At 44.9% G+C, this 16,821-nt stretch overlaps 1 protein-coding gene across 3 annotated transcripts in view; it reads left to right on the top strand.

Moving 5' to 3' along the window:
• Nucleotides 1-16,821, top strand: part of GAL3ST4 (galactose-3-O-sulfotransferase 4) — a 109,990-nt gene that overhangs the window by 6,481 nt on the left and 86,688 nt on the right. For 2 of the 3 annotated variants that reach the window (XM_033925339.1, XM_033925333.1), the window contains exon 2: nucleotides 265-474. The exons of the other annotated variant lie outside the window; for it this stretch is intronic. In XM_033925339.1, the coding sequence (XP_033781230.1) occupies nucleotides 437-474 (38 nt within the window). In that variant the 5' untranslated portion in view covers nucleotides 265-436. The remainder of the gene's footprint in view (nucleotides 1-264; nucleotides 475-16,821) is intronic. 3 annotated transcript variants of the gene reach the window in all.

Here is a 16,821-nt window from a genome sequence, read left to right as displayed (position 1 = left end):
TTCCCTGAGTTTGGGGCCGCGTGCTTGCGTGGACATTGACGTGATGATGTCACGCACAAGTGCGTGATGTCAGTGCGTCAAAATCATGCATGTTCAGACATCTTCCGGACATGGCCCCGAGCTCGGGGACTTACAAACTGCCGGATTTTGGAAATCCCTCCAGGCACCCGTATAGCCCTCTATAAAGAGAACATGTTGACTGATGACCCTACATAAATCCATTTGTTTAAGTATTGATCTCTGGTCTCTGTCTTTCTGGTTTAGCTCTTGGGAAAGCTGCAATGAATGGTGAGGAGCTGTGATTTTGTCCCATCGAATCTGGGCCATCTCGCGCAGTCAGACTGGAACTCTGGTTCAGCTGTGTCACACAATTTTCTTTTGGATTAATCAAGACAGCCATACAGAGGAATCGAGTGTGAAAGGAAGCCCTGCCTCAATGAAATCTATCAGGTTTTGGTGTTCCGAATTCTTAAGGTAACCGATTTACCAAATCACCTATTTAGGAGAATTCTGTTCTTTCATCTGGTATAGATTCGTAAATGTCTACATGGAAGGCCGTCATACCTGCGTTACCCATGGTTTACACCAGTGTCTCGCAAACTATGTGCTTTGACACGGTGGTGTGCCATGAAGAGATTTTGGGTGTGCCATGAGAGATTCCAGAATTTATTTTTAAAATTCCCCTCACAAGAAATAATTCACAAAATAAATATATCTTAGAATGGATGACATGTACGTTATGTACATTATGTACACAAGAATCTGTCACCACCGGTATTGACACTTCTCCTCATCCCCACCCCCTGGCATACCTCTGTAAATGTTCACCAACACAAGCAGAATTTTCACCTGCTGCTTGCGCCAGCCTCAGCTCTCTTCTGAAGGGGGTGAAGAACTTAAGATCTCTCTCGTCACTACTTAACTCTAATTCAATTAACTTTCTTACTCATTCATTGGTAATATCAACCCTTGACTACTATAACTCCCTTTATCAGGGCATTACTCAAAAAGAGATTAGGAGACTGCAAGTTATTCAAAATACTGCCATAAAAATCATCTTTAACGCTAAGAAATTCGATCATGTGTAACCCCTCTCTTTAAAAAAAGCTCGCTGGTTACCTATTTCCCACAGGATTACTTTCAAAACTCTTCTTCTTGTTTTCAAAGTTCAATCTAGCCATATTCCCTCATTCATGGGCAGATTGCTTATCCGCTACGAATCTCAGTGGTCACTACGTTCTTCTCAACAATATCTTCTTGCCGTTCCTTCCGTCCATCAGTTGTTTTATGATACAACACGCAAAACAATCTTTTCAGTAGCTTCCGCCCCCCCCCCCCCCCCATTGTGGGACGCCCTACCTTTGACCCTGAGGCAAGAAACTAACCTCAACAACTTTAAATCTAGCCTTCAAACATTTCTCTTATGAGATCTATTCCTAGGACTTACCACTCATGAGACTCAGAAAATTGGCCTAATATTAAAGACTCCCTTTACCCCTTTCTTTTTATTTCATGCCATGTATCCTTCCCACTTACCCTTATGTACCATGTTATGTCTGTACTGTTCATGTACGTCTGTTTCCTATCATTTTTATAGTTTAAAAATATTTTTTTATTTCTGTATAATTGCAAACCACTTTGCATTTAAAAGCGGTATATCAAGAAACTTAAGTGAAACTTAAGTGCACGATAGAAGAGCGGGACTTGGAGGTGGTTGTATGTTATGATCTTATAGTCAGGTGGGATCTCTTAGAGAGAGGAAGAGATAATGGTTACTGTGGATGGCAGACTGGATGGGCCATTTGGCCTTTATCTGTCATCACGTTTCTATGTTTCGATGATATCACTTCCTGTCACGGAACCAGGACATGACATCAGAAGGGAGCCGAGGACGGTGCGACCAGCTGCTCATGCTGATGAACATGTACAGAGGTATAATTTCAATTACAATGTGCCGCGAAAAACATTTGCTCCGTTTAGTGTGCCAGAGCTAAAAAAAAGTTTGCGAGACACCGGTTTACACCTTCACTAAAAAGCAACTACTGATACAGAAAGCAGGGTGCGGGGTGGAGAATGTCGACGTGCTCAGCAATGAGACCGAAGGGCCTTCCTTGCAAAGTGTAAACTTGCCCAAACAATAATTTTAACATTTCTATTGTTCAATAGTCTACCTAATAAAATCAATAAGTGGAATAAAGATGTTTTTAAATAAATAATGTGGCCACACTAAAGCAGAGGAGTAATAAAGAGTTCTGAAAGCCAAGCATATGCTATAGAGCCTACCCTGCCCCCTTCCCAAGAAGCACACTCCAAATCTCCTGCGTTCAGTAGCTCATGAAACATTTATATCGGACAATTGCCACAGGGCCATTTCTGCCTGCGAGATTTCTTAATTTATTTATGGACCAGTTTCCAGATTATAGAGAGAGGAGGGTGGAGGAGGGGGCAGCGAGGCCTAGCGGATGGTATTTTGAAATGGACATGGAAAGGGAGCGTTTCAGGGGTCCTGTTACTTCCATTGCTTTCAATGGAAGTAGATTCCGGATGTCTCAATCTGGCCTCGTTTGTCTGGAGCCTGTCTAGTTCAGTGAGACTCTGGATGGAAGGTCCTTACACAATCCTGTGAGGCCTGCCTGTCCAGGGAGGAGCGAACAGTTTGCCCCAGTGGTGTTAATCACAGCTTGTCTAAATTAGCACTCAAGTCCTTACAGAAGGACCCTTCTACTTCAAGAATGACTTAATATAGATTCATGGTTTTCTCCCACGTGAAGGGGAGACTTAAGCTAAAAGCCAAGAGGACATCTGTTCGCTAAAATAGACGGCACTTCAAAGCAGATTTCAAGAGGCAGGCTTCTGCCTGAACCCCTTGTCTCTCTGTGGGTCTATCCTTTTTCCTGTTTAAAACAAACCTGTTGTGTCAGTGGTTTATTTTTCTAGGAAAAAAGGTAATTCTCATCACATACAGCATTGAAAAAAATCACCAACCACTGCAGGCTCAATGTTGCCCCTCTGTGTGTACCTTAAGTCATTTCAATATCCAATCATTGAATTGGGACGAGCAGCAAATAAAACCAGACATAGAGTTTAGGTGCTCAATGATGGGCAGACGAATTGGGTGAAATTCTATCTGCCAGTGGTATATGTTGTGCAAAGACCAAGTACAGGGTACAGTAGACTATTGGTGTCAGAAATAGAGGCAAGCTATGTGAACCAAATTAAGGGGATCAGGATGGCTACTACTACTATTTATTATTTCTAAAATGCTGAAAGGCATATGCAGCGCTGTATATTTTAGCATTCAATAGACAGTCCCTGCTCAGAAGAGCTTACAATCTAATTTAGACAGGACATTTCAGGGTTGGGGGGGTTATAGCGGGTATAGGTATCTGACAGTAGCGAAGGGGAGTTAAGAGTTGAAAGCAGTTTCCAAAAAGTGGGCCTTTAGCTGGGGTTTGAACACTGCCAGGGACGGAGCACGATGTATTGATTCAGGCAGTCTGTTCCAGGCATACGGCGCCGCAAGAAAGAAGGGACGGAGTCTGGAGTTGACAGTGGAAGAGAAGGGTACAGATAAGAGGGGCTTGCCCGATGAGCGGAGATCATGGGGGGGGAGGGGGAGCATAGGGGGAGATGAGTGAGGAGAGATATCGGGGGGTTTCAGAGCGAATGCACTTGTAGGTCAGCAAGAGGAGTTTAAACTGTATTCGGAAATGGACGGGGAGCCAATGAAGTGATTTGAGGAGAGGGGTAATGTGAGAATAGCGGCTCTCACGGAATATGAGTCGCGCAGCAGCATTTTGAACAGATGGAAGAGCCGAGAGACAGGTGCGCGGGAGGCTCGAGAGAAGTACGTTGCAGTAGTCTAAGTGTGAGATGATGAGAGCGTGGACAAGGCTTTTGGTTGTGTGTTCAGAGAGAAGAGGACGGATTTTGGTAATGTTATAGAGGAGGAAGCTCTAGCAGGTTCCCCATGCCATAAGTGATGCTATGCTGATTAGGACTCTTTATACATATGTTTTTGCACTGTCCCCCTATTCACAGCTTTTGGCGAGGAGGCTGGATGTTCATCAGATCAGTCAGTTCCACTGAAGGCTACCCTTCTTGTCCTAGGTGACAAGAGAGAGGTTAAGATGGAATCTGAAGGGGATAAACAATTTATTAACCTAGTGCTGGTCTTGGCCAGGAAAACCATTTTCTCTTGCTGGAGCACAGAAGATCCACTATGTATTTACTTTTGTTTTGTGTAGTAAGTTTTGTTTTACTGACCGAGCCTAGAACTATTGAATAGTGTGGTCGTGGCATAGTAAGAGAGGGGTAGACCACCCCGTACGTCATGTTGGTGGGGGCACCAACACCCCTCATCCTGTCCGCCCCCTGCCTCTTCCCATTCCTCCTCTCCACGTGTGTGCCCCCCCTTCACTTCCCCATACCTCTAATTGAAGAAGTTGTTCGCGGTGGTCGACAACGCGCTCTTTGCAACCCCGTCGGCTCTCCTACTGATGTCACTTCTGGGTGTCGTGCATAGGAAGTGATGTCAGAGGAAGAGCCGACGGGGTTGTGAGGAGCACCTTGTTGACCCCTGTGAGGACCAATTTCAACTGTAGGTACAGGGGAAGGGAAGGGAAAGAAAGAAAAGGAGGGGGGGGGGGCATGAACGGCAGGCGGGATCGGGGAAGGAGCAGGGGTGAAGACAAGGGCGGGGAGGACATGACACGGCACCAGGCGCCTCTTAACCTCACTACTATGCCACTGAGCGTGGTTAATATATATTTAAATAAAATAAATAAATACATGGCAGATTTAGTGGAGCAAAATAATGGAATATGCACAGTTGGAGCAGATGGTACGTTAGATAGATTGTGAGCCCACCGGGACAGAGAGGGAAAACTGCTTGAGTACCTGAATAAATGCATGTAAACCGTTCTGAGCTCCCCTGGGAGAACGGTATAGAAAATTGAATTAAAAAAAAAAAAAAAACCTATGGTCTGACTCGGCAGAGGCAATGCTTATGTGCTTATAAGACCAAACGTCAGCCAGCATGGTTATTGAGTGAGTTGAAGAAAGCTATTAGAGCTAGAATCCTTCAGAAAGTAGAAGAATCTGACTGAAAATAATTGTAAACAGCACAAGGCATGTCAAGTCAAATGCAAGGTGCTAATAAAGAAGGCGAACAGAGACCTTGAAAAGAACTTTGCCCTGGAAGCAAAAACATACAGTAAAACTTTTTTAGGTATATTAAAACAAGAAGCTGGGAAGAGAATTGGTTGGACAGCTAGACGTCTGAGGGATAAAAGGGGCTCTCAGGGAAGACAAGGCCATAGCGGAGAGATGAAATGAATTAACATAAGAACATAAGCATTGCCTCTGCCGGGTCAGACCAGGGGTCCATCGTGCCCGGCAGTCCGCTCCCGCGGCGGCCCCCCAGGTCCATGACCTGAAAGTGTTCCCTACCTAACCTAAAATATCCATACCCTATTTGCTCAATGTCCTGTAAGGTAAACCTCTATCTGTACCCTGTAATCCCCTTCGCTTCCAGGAAGTCATCCAGTCCCTTTTTGAACCCCAGAATTGTACTCTGTCTTATCACCTCTCCAGGGAGCGCGTTCCAGGTGTCCACCACCCTCTGAGTGAAGAAGAACCTCCTTGCATTCGTTATGAATCTGTCTCCTCTCAGTTTTTCTGAATGACCTCTTGTTTTAGTTGTCCCTGCTAGTCTAAAGAATCTGTCCCTCTCCACCTTCTCTATGCCTTTCATGATTTTATAAGTCTCTATCATGTCCCCTTTCAGTCTCCGCTTCTCCAGGGTAAAGAGCCCCAGTCTGTCTAACCGTTCGGCATATGAAAGGTTCTCCATACCCTTTATCATCCTCGTTGCCCTCCTCTGGACCCTCTCGAGTATTGCCATGTCCTTCTTGAGGTATGGCGAACAGTATTGGACGCAGTATTCCAGATGTGGGCGCACCATTGCTCGATACAGTGGCAGGATAACTTCCTTCGTTCTGGTAGTGATACCTTTTTTGATAATGCCCAACATTCTGCTCGCTTTTTTTGAGGCCGCTGCACATTTGTTTGCTTCGGTCTTCACTGAGGAAGATGTGTGGGAGTTGCTGGTGCCAGAAATGGTATTCAAATCTGAAGAATCAGGAGAAACTCATACAAATCTCTAACACTGGATGATGTAATGGGTCAATTTGACAAACTGAACAGTAGCAAATTGCCTGAACCGGATGGTATACATCCCAGAGTGCTGATAGAATTGAGAAATGAGCTTGCAAAGCTATTGCTAGCAATTTTTCTTTAAAATCCAGCATAGTACCGGAAAACTGGAGGGTGGCCAACGTGACAGGTTATGGATTGAAGGCTATATCAAAAAGGTGAGTTTCGGTCTGCTTTTAAACAAGTGAAGGGGCTTGGTGGACAAACTCAGGTAATTTATTCCAGGAATAGGGGGCAGCTATATAAAAGGAACAAAGTCTAGAATTGTCAGTGTAGGAGAAGGGTACAGCTAAGAGTAGCTTATCTGAGGAACGGAGTTCTCTGGGAGGTGTATAAGAAGAGAGGAGAGATATTGAGGGACAACACAAAGAACATGGGAGTGTGTGGTGCAGTGGTTAGAGCTATAGCCCCTGCACCCTAAGGTTGTGGGTTTAAGTCCCATACTGTTTCTTGTGACCCTGGGCAAGTCACTTAATCCCCATTGCCCCAGGTACATTAGATAGAGTGGAAGCCCACCGGGACAGTTAGGGAAAAAATGTTTGAATACCTGAATAATTTGTAATCTGCATAGAATTATATGATATGCAGAATATAAATTATTATTTTTTTAAACCCACACTTGTAGGTCAGCAATAGGAGCAGGTAGGGAGCCAGTGAAGTGATTTAAGGAGAGGGGTGACATTAGTGTAGAAGATGAGTCATGCAGTAGAGTTTTGCACATATTGCAGGGGGGAGAGGAGGCGGCACTGCGGGAGACCAGTTAGAAGTAGATCACAATAATCTAAGTGTGAGGTTACGAGAGTGTCAACAAGGGTCCGGGTAGTGTGCTCAGGGAGGAAGGGGTGAGTTTTGGTGATGCTGTACAGATAGAAGCAACAGGCCTTAGCAGTTTGTTGGATATGCACAGAAAATGAGAGGTTGGAATCGAAGAAGACTCCACAGTTGTGAGCAGAGGAGAATGGAACGATGACAGTATTATTTACTGAGATGGAGAATGGAGGAGGAGGAGGAGCAGAGGGTTTAGGAGGAAAGAGGAGCAGCTCAGTCTTGGGCATGTTTAGTTTCAGATGATGGCAGGACATCTAGGCAGCAATGTCAGCCAAATGGGCAGAGACTTTTTCTTGGACTTTAGGTGACATTTTGGGTGTAGAGAGGTAGATCTGGGAGTTATCAGCATATAGGTGATACCGGAAGCCGGAGGAGATCAGGGCACCAAGGGAAGAGGTGTAGAGAGAAGAAGTCCTAACACAGAACCCTAGGGTACACCAACCATTAGCAGGGTAGTAACAGAAGAGGATCCCCCAACACATACACTAAAGGTGCGACTGGACAGGTAGGAGGCAAAACCAGGAGAGGACAGATTCACAGAATCCAAGCGAGGACAGTGTATCAAGGAATAAGCTGTGATTAACAGTATCAAAGGCAGAAGACAGGTCAAGAAGGATGAGGATTGAATAAAGGCCCTTAGATCTGGCCATGAAAAGTCACTGCAGACTTTGGTGAGGGCAGTCTCTGTGGAGTGTTGGGGGTGAAAGCCAGATTGTAGAGGATCAAGAATCTGTTGAGTTGAAAGGAAGTCCAGGCAGCGACTGAGAACAGCACGCTTGAGTAGCTTGGATAGGAATGGAAGAAGGGAGACAGGGTAATAGTTGGACGGGCAGGTGGGGTCCAGTGAGGCTTAACCACCCCATATTTGAAGGCAGCGGGAACAGTTGCAGTGGAAACAGATAGGTTGAGAATATGGCAGATGGGAGGGATAACAGTAAATGGGGTCTGAGGGGCATGTAGTAGGCTTGGCTGAAGACAGAGGTTGTGTAGTTTCATCCTATATGATTTCAGAGAAGGAAGAAAAGTTAGCAGTAGTTGACGAAGAGACAAAAGGGTGAGATCAGGCAAGAGGAGCTTCCTGAATTGTTTGGTGAAGAATGAAGGGGTGGTGTGAGTTTGAAGTTCAGGAGAGTGAATGGTGGGTAGGGGAGAAGGATATGACTTTGTAGTGAATTCAAGGGCAATCTTGTGAACCTTGTTATGGAAGTAATCGGCCATAGTCTGGGGAGAGAGAGAAGGAGGATTCAGAGGTGGGGGCACTTTGAGAAGTGAGTTCAGCATGGCAAAGAGATGACAGGGGTTGGAAGAAAGGAAGTTAGTTGGATGTAGTATGATATTCCTAGGATAAGCAGGATAAAATAGGATATTCCTAGGATAAGGAGCATAAAATCTGTTTTACTACTTGGGATCTAGCTAGGTACTTGGGACCTGGGTTGGCCACTGTTGGAAACAGGATACTGGGCTTGATAGAACTTCAGTCTGTCCCAGTATGGCAGTTATTATATTCTTATGTGAGCCAAGTATAGGACAATCAAGCTATTGTGACATCACTTATGAGGTTGGCTCTTAGGCATTGGTAGAATGAAGCAATATAGCATCACAATCTCAGCTCCAGAATGTTGCTTCTCAGGTGCTTGGGACCTGACTTGGCCACTGTTGGAAACAGGATACTGGGCTTGATGGACCCAGTATCTTATATTCTTGGGGAAATATAATCCCAGCCACAGGTAGAAAGAATGCCAGATTCTGACTTGAGCTAAGAAAAAAATCATGGAGTCACCCAGTCACACTGAAAGTTTCAGCCCAGTGAACCTTAACTGCTAAAAAAGCAAATAGACTTTAGGGATTATCTGAAAAGGATGGAGAATAAAACAGAGAATTTCATTGAGCCTCTATATAGATCTCTGTGTGCAAGTCTGATCATCTTATCTGAAAAAGGATATAATTAAACTAGAAAATGTTCAGAGGAGGGTGACAAAAAGGATAGAGGGGATGGGACACTTCCCTTATGAAGAGAGGATAAACAGATCAGGGCTCTTCAGCCTGCAGAAAAATAACTTGAGAGGAAATATGGTAGAAGTTTTAAAAAGTCATGAGTGGAACGCAACAGTCATCGAGTCCTGGCTGTTTAAACAATCAAATGAAGCTAAATCAAGAGGACTGTCCATGAAACTAATGACCATCAGACCAAAAACTAATCCTAGCCAGTTTCTTTCCCTGCAGTACATAATTCAGTTGCTTGAGGATGTGGTAACTAACATATGCTGACTTGTACAAAACTATGGTAGAGGTTTCTACCATGAGCTGTGCCATGTAACTGCTCTGACACTCCTAGAATTACTATGAGGGACATGGGGACAAATTTTTCCCCATCCCCATGGGAATTCGTTTTCCCGTCCCATCCCAGCGAGTTCTTTTACTGTCCCTGCCCCATTCCTGAAAGTTCTGTCCTCATCTGCACAAGCCTCAAACACCGTTAAAATCATAAGTGTTCAAGATTTGTAAGGCTCAGCTTCCAAGGACAGGGACGGGGACAAAACTTGCGGGGACGGGACAGGGAAATTGAGTTCCTGCGGGGACGGGGAAAAATTTGTCCCCGTGTCATCAGAGCATTTACCTCACTGGCCTAGGGTTACCAGACATCAGGATTTCCCTTTTGGGGACACGTCCGCGGGTCCAGATGGCTTTACAAAACCGGCACTTTGTCCGGGTATTGAAAAGTCTCATCAAATCGCGTCGGGCACAGAGGAAGGCCACGCATGCACGGATGTCACATGATGCCACTTGATGCTAGATTAAAAGGGAAAAGCCCCTCCCGTTCGTCAATCTCTTACAAATCCATCATTCTACACATTCCCTTCAATTAATTTTCAAACTCTTAATATTCCTCCTCCTCTAGAATGTGATTAAACTAAGTACAGTGGTGCCTCGCATAACGAACGCCTCGCACAGCGAACGCTGCGCACAACGAACTTCATGTCTTGCTTCCTACAACGAACTTCGTTTCACACAACGAAGTCGCCCGAGCTGCATCCTTCCGCGCAGGCACCGCGCTTAACTGCCCTCTCTCCGCCTGGCTCCCTGTGCAGTGGCGGACCGTCGGCTCGCAGGGGCCCGGCGCCTACTGCTGATGCGTTGGGGGGGGGCGGAGCTACTCTCGCCGCTTCCCCGATGCTAGGAAAAAAAAAAAAAATGAACAGTTAAGTCCCAGTTTTTGCCGCTGAGACTCTGCCCTCTCTCACTGTAAAATTAGACTCTACTTAGTCTGTCTTTAAATTTAAAAAATGTGTGTTGTTTTAAAAAACAATTATGTTTTTAGATGTATCTAAATAAAAATAATAACAAAAAATTTATCTTTTTTTATGTCATCTTAGCATATTTTATGCTACAGAACGAATTATTTTTTTTAACATGTATTGTTATGGGAAAACGCGTTTCACATAACGAACTTTTCGCATAACAAACTTGCTCCTGGAACCAATTAAGTTTGTTGTGTGAGGCACCACTGTACTAATGATCACCACCACATCGTTCCTCCCAGAACATACTTGTAAAAATACATAAAAGGACATTAGCATTCTATGTTTCACACATAATAAGTACATAGTGGGAGTAATTCTGTAACTGTGCACCTATATATACACCTAACGTATAGGGCTCCTTTTACAAAGGTGCGTTAGGGCCTTAACGCACGGAATAGCGTGCGATAAATTGCCGTGCGTGCTAGCCGCTACTGCCTCCTCTTGAGCAGGCGGTAGTTTTTCGGGGAGCGCGCACTAATCCGGTGCGTGTGCTAAAAACGCAAGTGCACCTTTGGAAAAGGAGCCCCTAGTATTCTATAAATTATGTGCATAAGTGTGAGTCCCGCCCATGCTCTACTCAGACTCCACCTAGGTGTATGCCTACCTAAAATATGCATTGTGTAAAATAGGTGTGCTTAGGTAGAATTTTAGCTTTTATGCACATATATGCACACATATTTTCATTATTTGAATCGTTTATCCTTTATAACTGGCATGTAAATGTTAACACATACTCTATAGAATTACTCTGAATTATAACACTGCTACAGAAGCCCCTGTAACTCTGTATACAGCTCATGTATTGTAACACTTCACAGAAGCTCTTTATAACTCTGTATTGTAACACCTTTACAGAAGCTCATGCAAACCACTCTGAATTACTAATAAGAACATAAGAATAGCCTTACTAGGCCAGGCCAATAGTCCATCAAGCCCAGTAGCCCGTTCTCATGGTGGCCAATCCAGGTCCCTAGACCAAAGAGTAACAACATTCCATGCTACCGATCCAGGGCAAGCGGTGCCTTCCCCTATGTCTTTCTTAATAACAGACTATGGACTTTTCCTCCAGGAAATTGTCCAAACCTTTCTTAAAACCAGCTATGCTATCCGCTCTTACCACAACCTCTGTCAACGTGTTCCAGAGCTTAACTGAGTGAAAAATATGTCCTCCTATTCGTTTTAAAAGTATTTCCCTGGAACTTCATTGAGTGTCCCATAGTCTTTGTAATGTTTGACGGAATGAAAAATGGATCCACTTGTACCCGTGGTATAGAAGCTCACAATAAACGTTACACTTCCTAGAGGTTATCACCCAGGGCAACTGCTTAGTTTGTTTGATGGTTAAGCCAATACTGCCTGGTTCATAGTCATTTGCGCGCAAGACTTCAGCGCGCCGACATTGCAGTGCCGACAATTCGGCGCAAGACACCAGCGCGCCGCCTAAAAAGTAACTTTGAAAGAGCTCCGACGCGGTGTGTGAGTGGGGAACCCCCCCAGTTTACTTCATACTCTTCGCGCTGCCTTTGGGGGGGATGGGGGGATTGGAACCCTCCATTATAGAGTACACTTAACTTTTTCCCCACATCCCCCCCCCCAACGGCAGCGCGAAGAGTATGAAGTAAACTGGGGGGGGGGGTGTCCCACTCACACCTCATGTCGAAGCTCTTTTAAAGTTACTATTTGGGCGGCGCGCTAGTGTCTTGCGCCGAATTATCAGTGCTGCAATGTTGGCACGCTGAAGTCTCGCGTGCTTTTGTCCCGTCACCATACTGCCTAGTTTTTATCACCTTTCCTGATGCGCTTGGCTGTGTTTATTCATTCTTTTTATTTCTGTTTCACTTTGTCTACTGTAAGGCACTGTCTGTGCAAAGAGTTACATAAGAACATAAGCGTTGCCTCTGCCGGGTCAGACCAGGGGTCCATCGTGCCCGGCAGTCCGCTCCCGCGGCGGCCCCCCAGGTCCATGACCTGAAAGTGTTCCCTACCTAACCTAAAATATCCATACCCTATTCGCTCAATGTCCTGTACGGTAAACCTCTATCTGTACCCTGTTATCCCCTTCGCTTCCAGGAAGTCATCCAGTCCCTTTTTGAATCCCAGAATTGTACTCTGTCTTATTACCTCTCCGGGAAGCGCGTTCCAGGTGTCCACCACCCTCTGAGTGAAGAAGAACCTCCTTGCATTCGTTATGAATCTGTCTCCTCTCAGTTTTTCTGAATGACCTCTTGTTTTAGTTGTCCCTGCTAGTCTAAAGAATCTGTCCCTCTCCACCTTCTCTATGCCTTTCATGATTTTATAAGTTTCTATCATGTCCCCTCTCAGTCTCCGCTTCTCCAGGGTAAAGAGCCCCAGCCTGTCTAACCGTTCGGCATATGAAAGGTTCTCCATACCCTTTATCATCCTCGTTGCCCTCCTCTGGACCCTTTCGAGTATTGCCATGTCCTTCTTGAGGTATGGCGACCAGTATTGGACGCAGTATTCCAGATGTGGGCGCACCATAGCTCGATACAGTGGCAGAGTCTTTCCTGGTGTGCGCCGATCTTGTGCTGCTCAGGAGTGCCAGAAATCTCATAAGATATTTGCATAAACCTAAAAATATTGCCTAGGGATATTCTACTTAATTAAATAGCTATTAAATTACTGCAACAATTAAATCAGCTATTCTTTGTTTATTAAATCACTTTTTCTTTTAATTATTTTAACTATGTATACACCATAAACAAGTTTCAAGTTTTATTAGGATTTTATATACCGCCTATCAAGGTTATCTAAGCGGTTTTTTACAATCAGGTACTCAAGCATTTTCCCTCTCTGTCCCGGTGGGCTCACAATCTATCTAACGTACCTGGGGCTATGGAGGATTAAGTGACTTGCCCAGGGTCACAAGGAGCAGCGCGGGGTTTTGAACCCACAACCCCAGGGTGCTGAGGCTGTAGCTTCAACCACTGCGCCACATACTCCTCCAATATCAAGTATAAATATTACATAAATTTTCACAAGTCATAAATACGATCTATAAATATTTCACAATTGGTGAACCTTTCTCCCGTCAACCGACTCATATACCATTCGCACTCATACATACATACAATCACTTGCCCACCGATTGTGTTCTCATAAATAGGGCTGCACTCAATGTGATCACAATTATCTAACGATGAGAGATAGAGAGAGTAGAGAGGGACAGATTCTTCGAACTTTCGAAAAATAAGAGAACAAGAGGGCATTCGGAAAAGTTGAAAGGGGACAGATTCAAAACAAATGCTAGGAAGTTCTTCTTTACCCAACGTGTGGTGGACACCTGGAATGCGCTTCCAGAGGACGTTATAAGGCAGAGTACGGTACTGGGGTTCAAGAAAGGATTGGACAAATTCCTACTGGAAATGGGGATAGAGGGGTATAGATAGAAGATTACTGCACAGGTCCTGGACCTGTTGGGCCGACGCGTGAGCGGACTGCTGGGCATGATGGACCTCAGGTCTGACCCAGCAGAGGCATTTCTTATGTTCTTATGTTCTTATGTTAATTATAGTTCAATGTTCATTTATGTCATTCGAGGGAATCAGACTAAAGGTTACTCAGCAACCAGACAGATGTATACCAACTCCTCGATCACCAATCGCAGTTCCCCTCTTTCTTCTCAATTGTCCAACACTTCAAAAAACAAAGCGTTCAGCCCAGTTGTCCATCGCTTCAGAAGACCAAGCGATCAGAAAGCAAAGCATTCAGCCCGACCCAGAATCAAGATTGAAAATTTAAATACAATAAGAATTAATATATCAATAGGATGGTGGCTGGCATATGACCAATGAGGCGGCTAGCTACGTTTGAATTCTGTACTATGACCGATTTGATTCTGTACAGATGTAGCCACTGAGGTCTATTCCTTTCTATCACTGAAAATTATGAATTGATCATACAATAAGGAAATAAATGAATTGCTATTTGCAAAATAGGGAATACCAAAATCGATTTAAGACTACTGAATTAGATACATTAGAAGGAATCTTTGAAAATAAGTTTTTTTATTACCATTTGATATATCACTACATGAGGACATTTTAATTTTTGACATTTTGGATAGTACCTCATAAAACATTGAGATCTAGAAAGAATAGTCGTTCCTTTATATATGATATTCTATCGAGCAGGCATGGACTCCCTAGAGCAGCCTGTGCCTGTTTGTGCTCTGTTGAATCTAAATTTGAACGCTAGCAAATACCATTGGCGGGATTATTTCTCATGTTTCTGCAATGTGCAATGGAAGCCAGAAGCAGTCCAGAAACTGGGGATGTACATCATGTCCTGGCTGGGCTACTTCTCTTTTAAACAGAAACATCTGGATATCATTTGACATTTTGTTTGTGGATTTTTTTTTTTTTCAAATATGCAAGTGGAGGGAGGGATAAAGTGAGGGAAAAGAGAGAATGAGGAAAGCAAAACAGCAGAAAGTTGGAAGGGGTGAGGGGTCAGAATTCAGGAATAACATAAGGAAGCATTTTGAGGAACATTTTCAAAGACGTGGAGGGGCATAATCAAAAAAAGCGTCTAAGTCCCCTTTTGGCCTAAGTCCTTAAACGTTCAACCCAGAAGCAGGGAAAGTATCCATAACCAAAACAAACGTTTTGATTTTGGCCTTCCTCTGCCTAAACGCCTAATCTCCACTACGTCTACAAGTACACCTACACGACGTCTACACTTTTTAGCCATAATGAAACAAAAAAACGCCTAAGCCCCAAACGTCCAACAGAAGGGCTTTTAGGCGAAGGAGGAGCCAGTCCATTGCCTAAAAGCTGGATTCTGTAACCGATGTCTCTCAAAAACAACACCGGTTACAGAATCCCCCCCCCCCCACAATCATCCAGGCAGGAGGGTGCCCAAGCCCTCTTGCCATGTCAAACTGTGACCCCCCTCCCGACAACATCGGGGCAAGAGGGAGCTCAAGCCCTCTTGCCACGGCCAACTGCGGCACCCCTGACAATATCAGGGCAAGAGGGAGCCCAAGCCCTCTTGCCCCGCCGATTAAAATCGGGCCAGGAGAGAGCCCAAGCTCTCCTGGCCCCAGCGACCACCACCACCCCACGACTGGCTTGGGCCAGGAGGGATCCCAAGCCCTCCTGGCCCCGGCAACCCCCTACCCCACGACACGTTTGGGCCAGGAGGGAGCCCAAGCCCTCCTGGCCCAGGCGACCCCCTAACCCCACCCCGCACTACATTACAGGCAGGAGGGATCCCAGGCAGGAGCCCTCGACACAACCCCCCCTCCCCCCAATGACCGCCCCTCCAGAACCCCCGATCGCCCCCCCCAGCCAACCCGCGACCCCCCCACCCCACCCCCCTTCCCCAAACCTGTTTTCCAGTTGGCCGGACAGACGTGTGCCCAAACCCGCCTGTCCGGCACTCAGCCACAGCAGAATGGGGCCGGATTGGCCCAGCCATCCCAAAGGCCTGCCCACAGGTGGGGCCTAAGGCGCCTGGGTCATTTAGGACACTTTTTAGACTTTTTTTTTTTTTTATTAATACCCCCATAGAGCATTAAATTGCTCTTACCTTAATGTTTACTTATTATCCAAGTGCATGCAGTATTTTATGAAATGTATGCTTTTTCTTGCAGTTAGAAGAGGTGATCCTGAGAAGTACTTTGGAAGTGATCAGAAAATAACGCCTGTAGATTGTATTTTCAAGTCTATGCTGTTCTAGCTAGAAGGACGCTATTTTGCATAGCGAGAGGTATGGCCTGTAGGAAAAAGGAGGTATTGATGCCCCTGTATAAGACTTAGGTGAAACCTCATTTAGAATATTGTGTACAATTCTGGAGGCCGCACCTTCATAACGATATAAAAAGGATGGCGTTGGTCCAGAGGAAGGCTACTAAAATGGTATGTGGTCTTCATCATAAGGCGTATGGGAACAGACTTAAAGATCTCAATCTGTATACTTTGGAGGAAAGGCAGGAGAGGGGAGATATGATGAGATGTTTAAATACCTACGTAAAGTAAATGTGCATGAGTCGAGTCTTTTTGGAATTCCTCAAACTCTAATTCCGCCAGATCCTCCCAAAAATTGAAACTATCTTTCCCTTCTACAAAAGGTATATCCCGCACAGGAAAACTAGGAACATCCCTCCCCTTTAGAACCATAGAACTCTGGAATAACCTCACATCCCCGCTCAGAAATTCCAGCTCCCTCCAACTTTTCCGCAAACACCTGAAAACTTGGCTCTTCTCAAAAATCTAATACCTCCCGCTCTCTCGTACCCCGGCCCCTTTCTACCTTCTTAGTTCCTTTCCTTTAACCCTTCATTGGAGTTTCTTTCTATCCTAACTCTGTAAATCGTGCCGAGCTCTACGCTTGCAGAGATGGTGCGGTATACAAACCTAAGGTTTAGTTTAGTTTAGTTTTTCATTTGAAAGGAAACTCTGCAATGAGAGGGCATAGGATGAAGTTAATAGGTGATAGGCTCAGGAGTAATCTA

The sequence above is a fragment of the Geotrypetes seraphini genome, chromosome 16, assembly GCF_902459505.1.
Source record: "Geotrypetes seraphini chromosome 16, aGeoSer1.1, whole genome shotgun sequence".
Lineage (NCBI taxonomy): Eukaryota > Metazoa > Chordata > Amphibia > Gymnophiona > Dermophiidae > Geotrypetes > Geotrypetes seraphini.
Note: the sequence above shows the minus strand (reverse complement) of the source record. Positions and strands in the feature narration are given on the sequence as shown.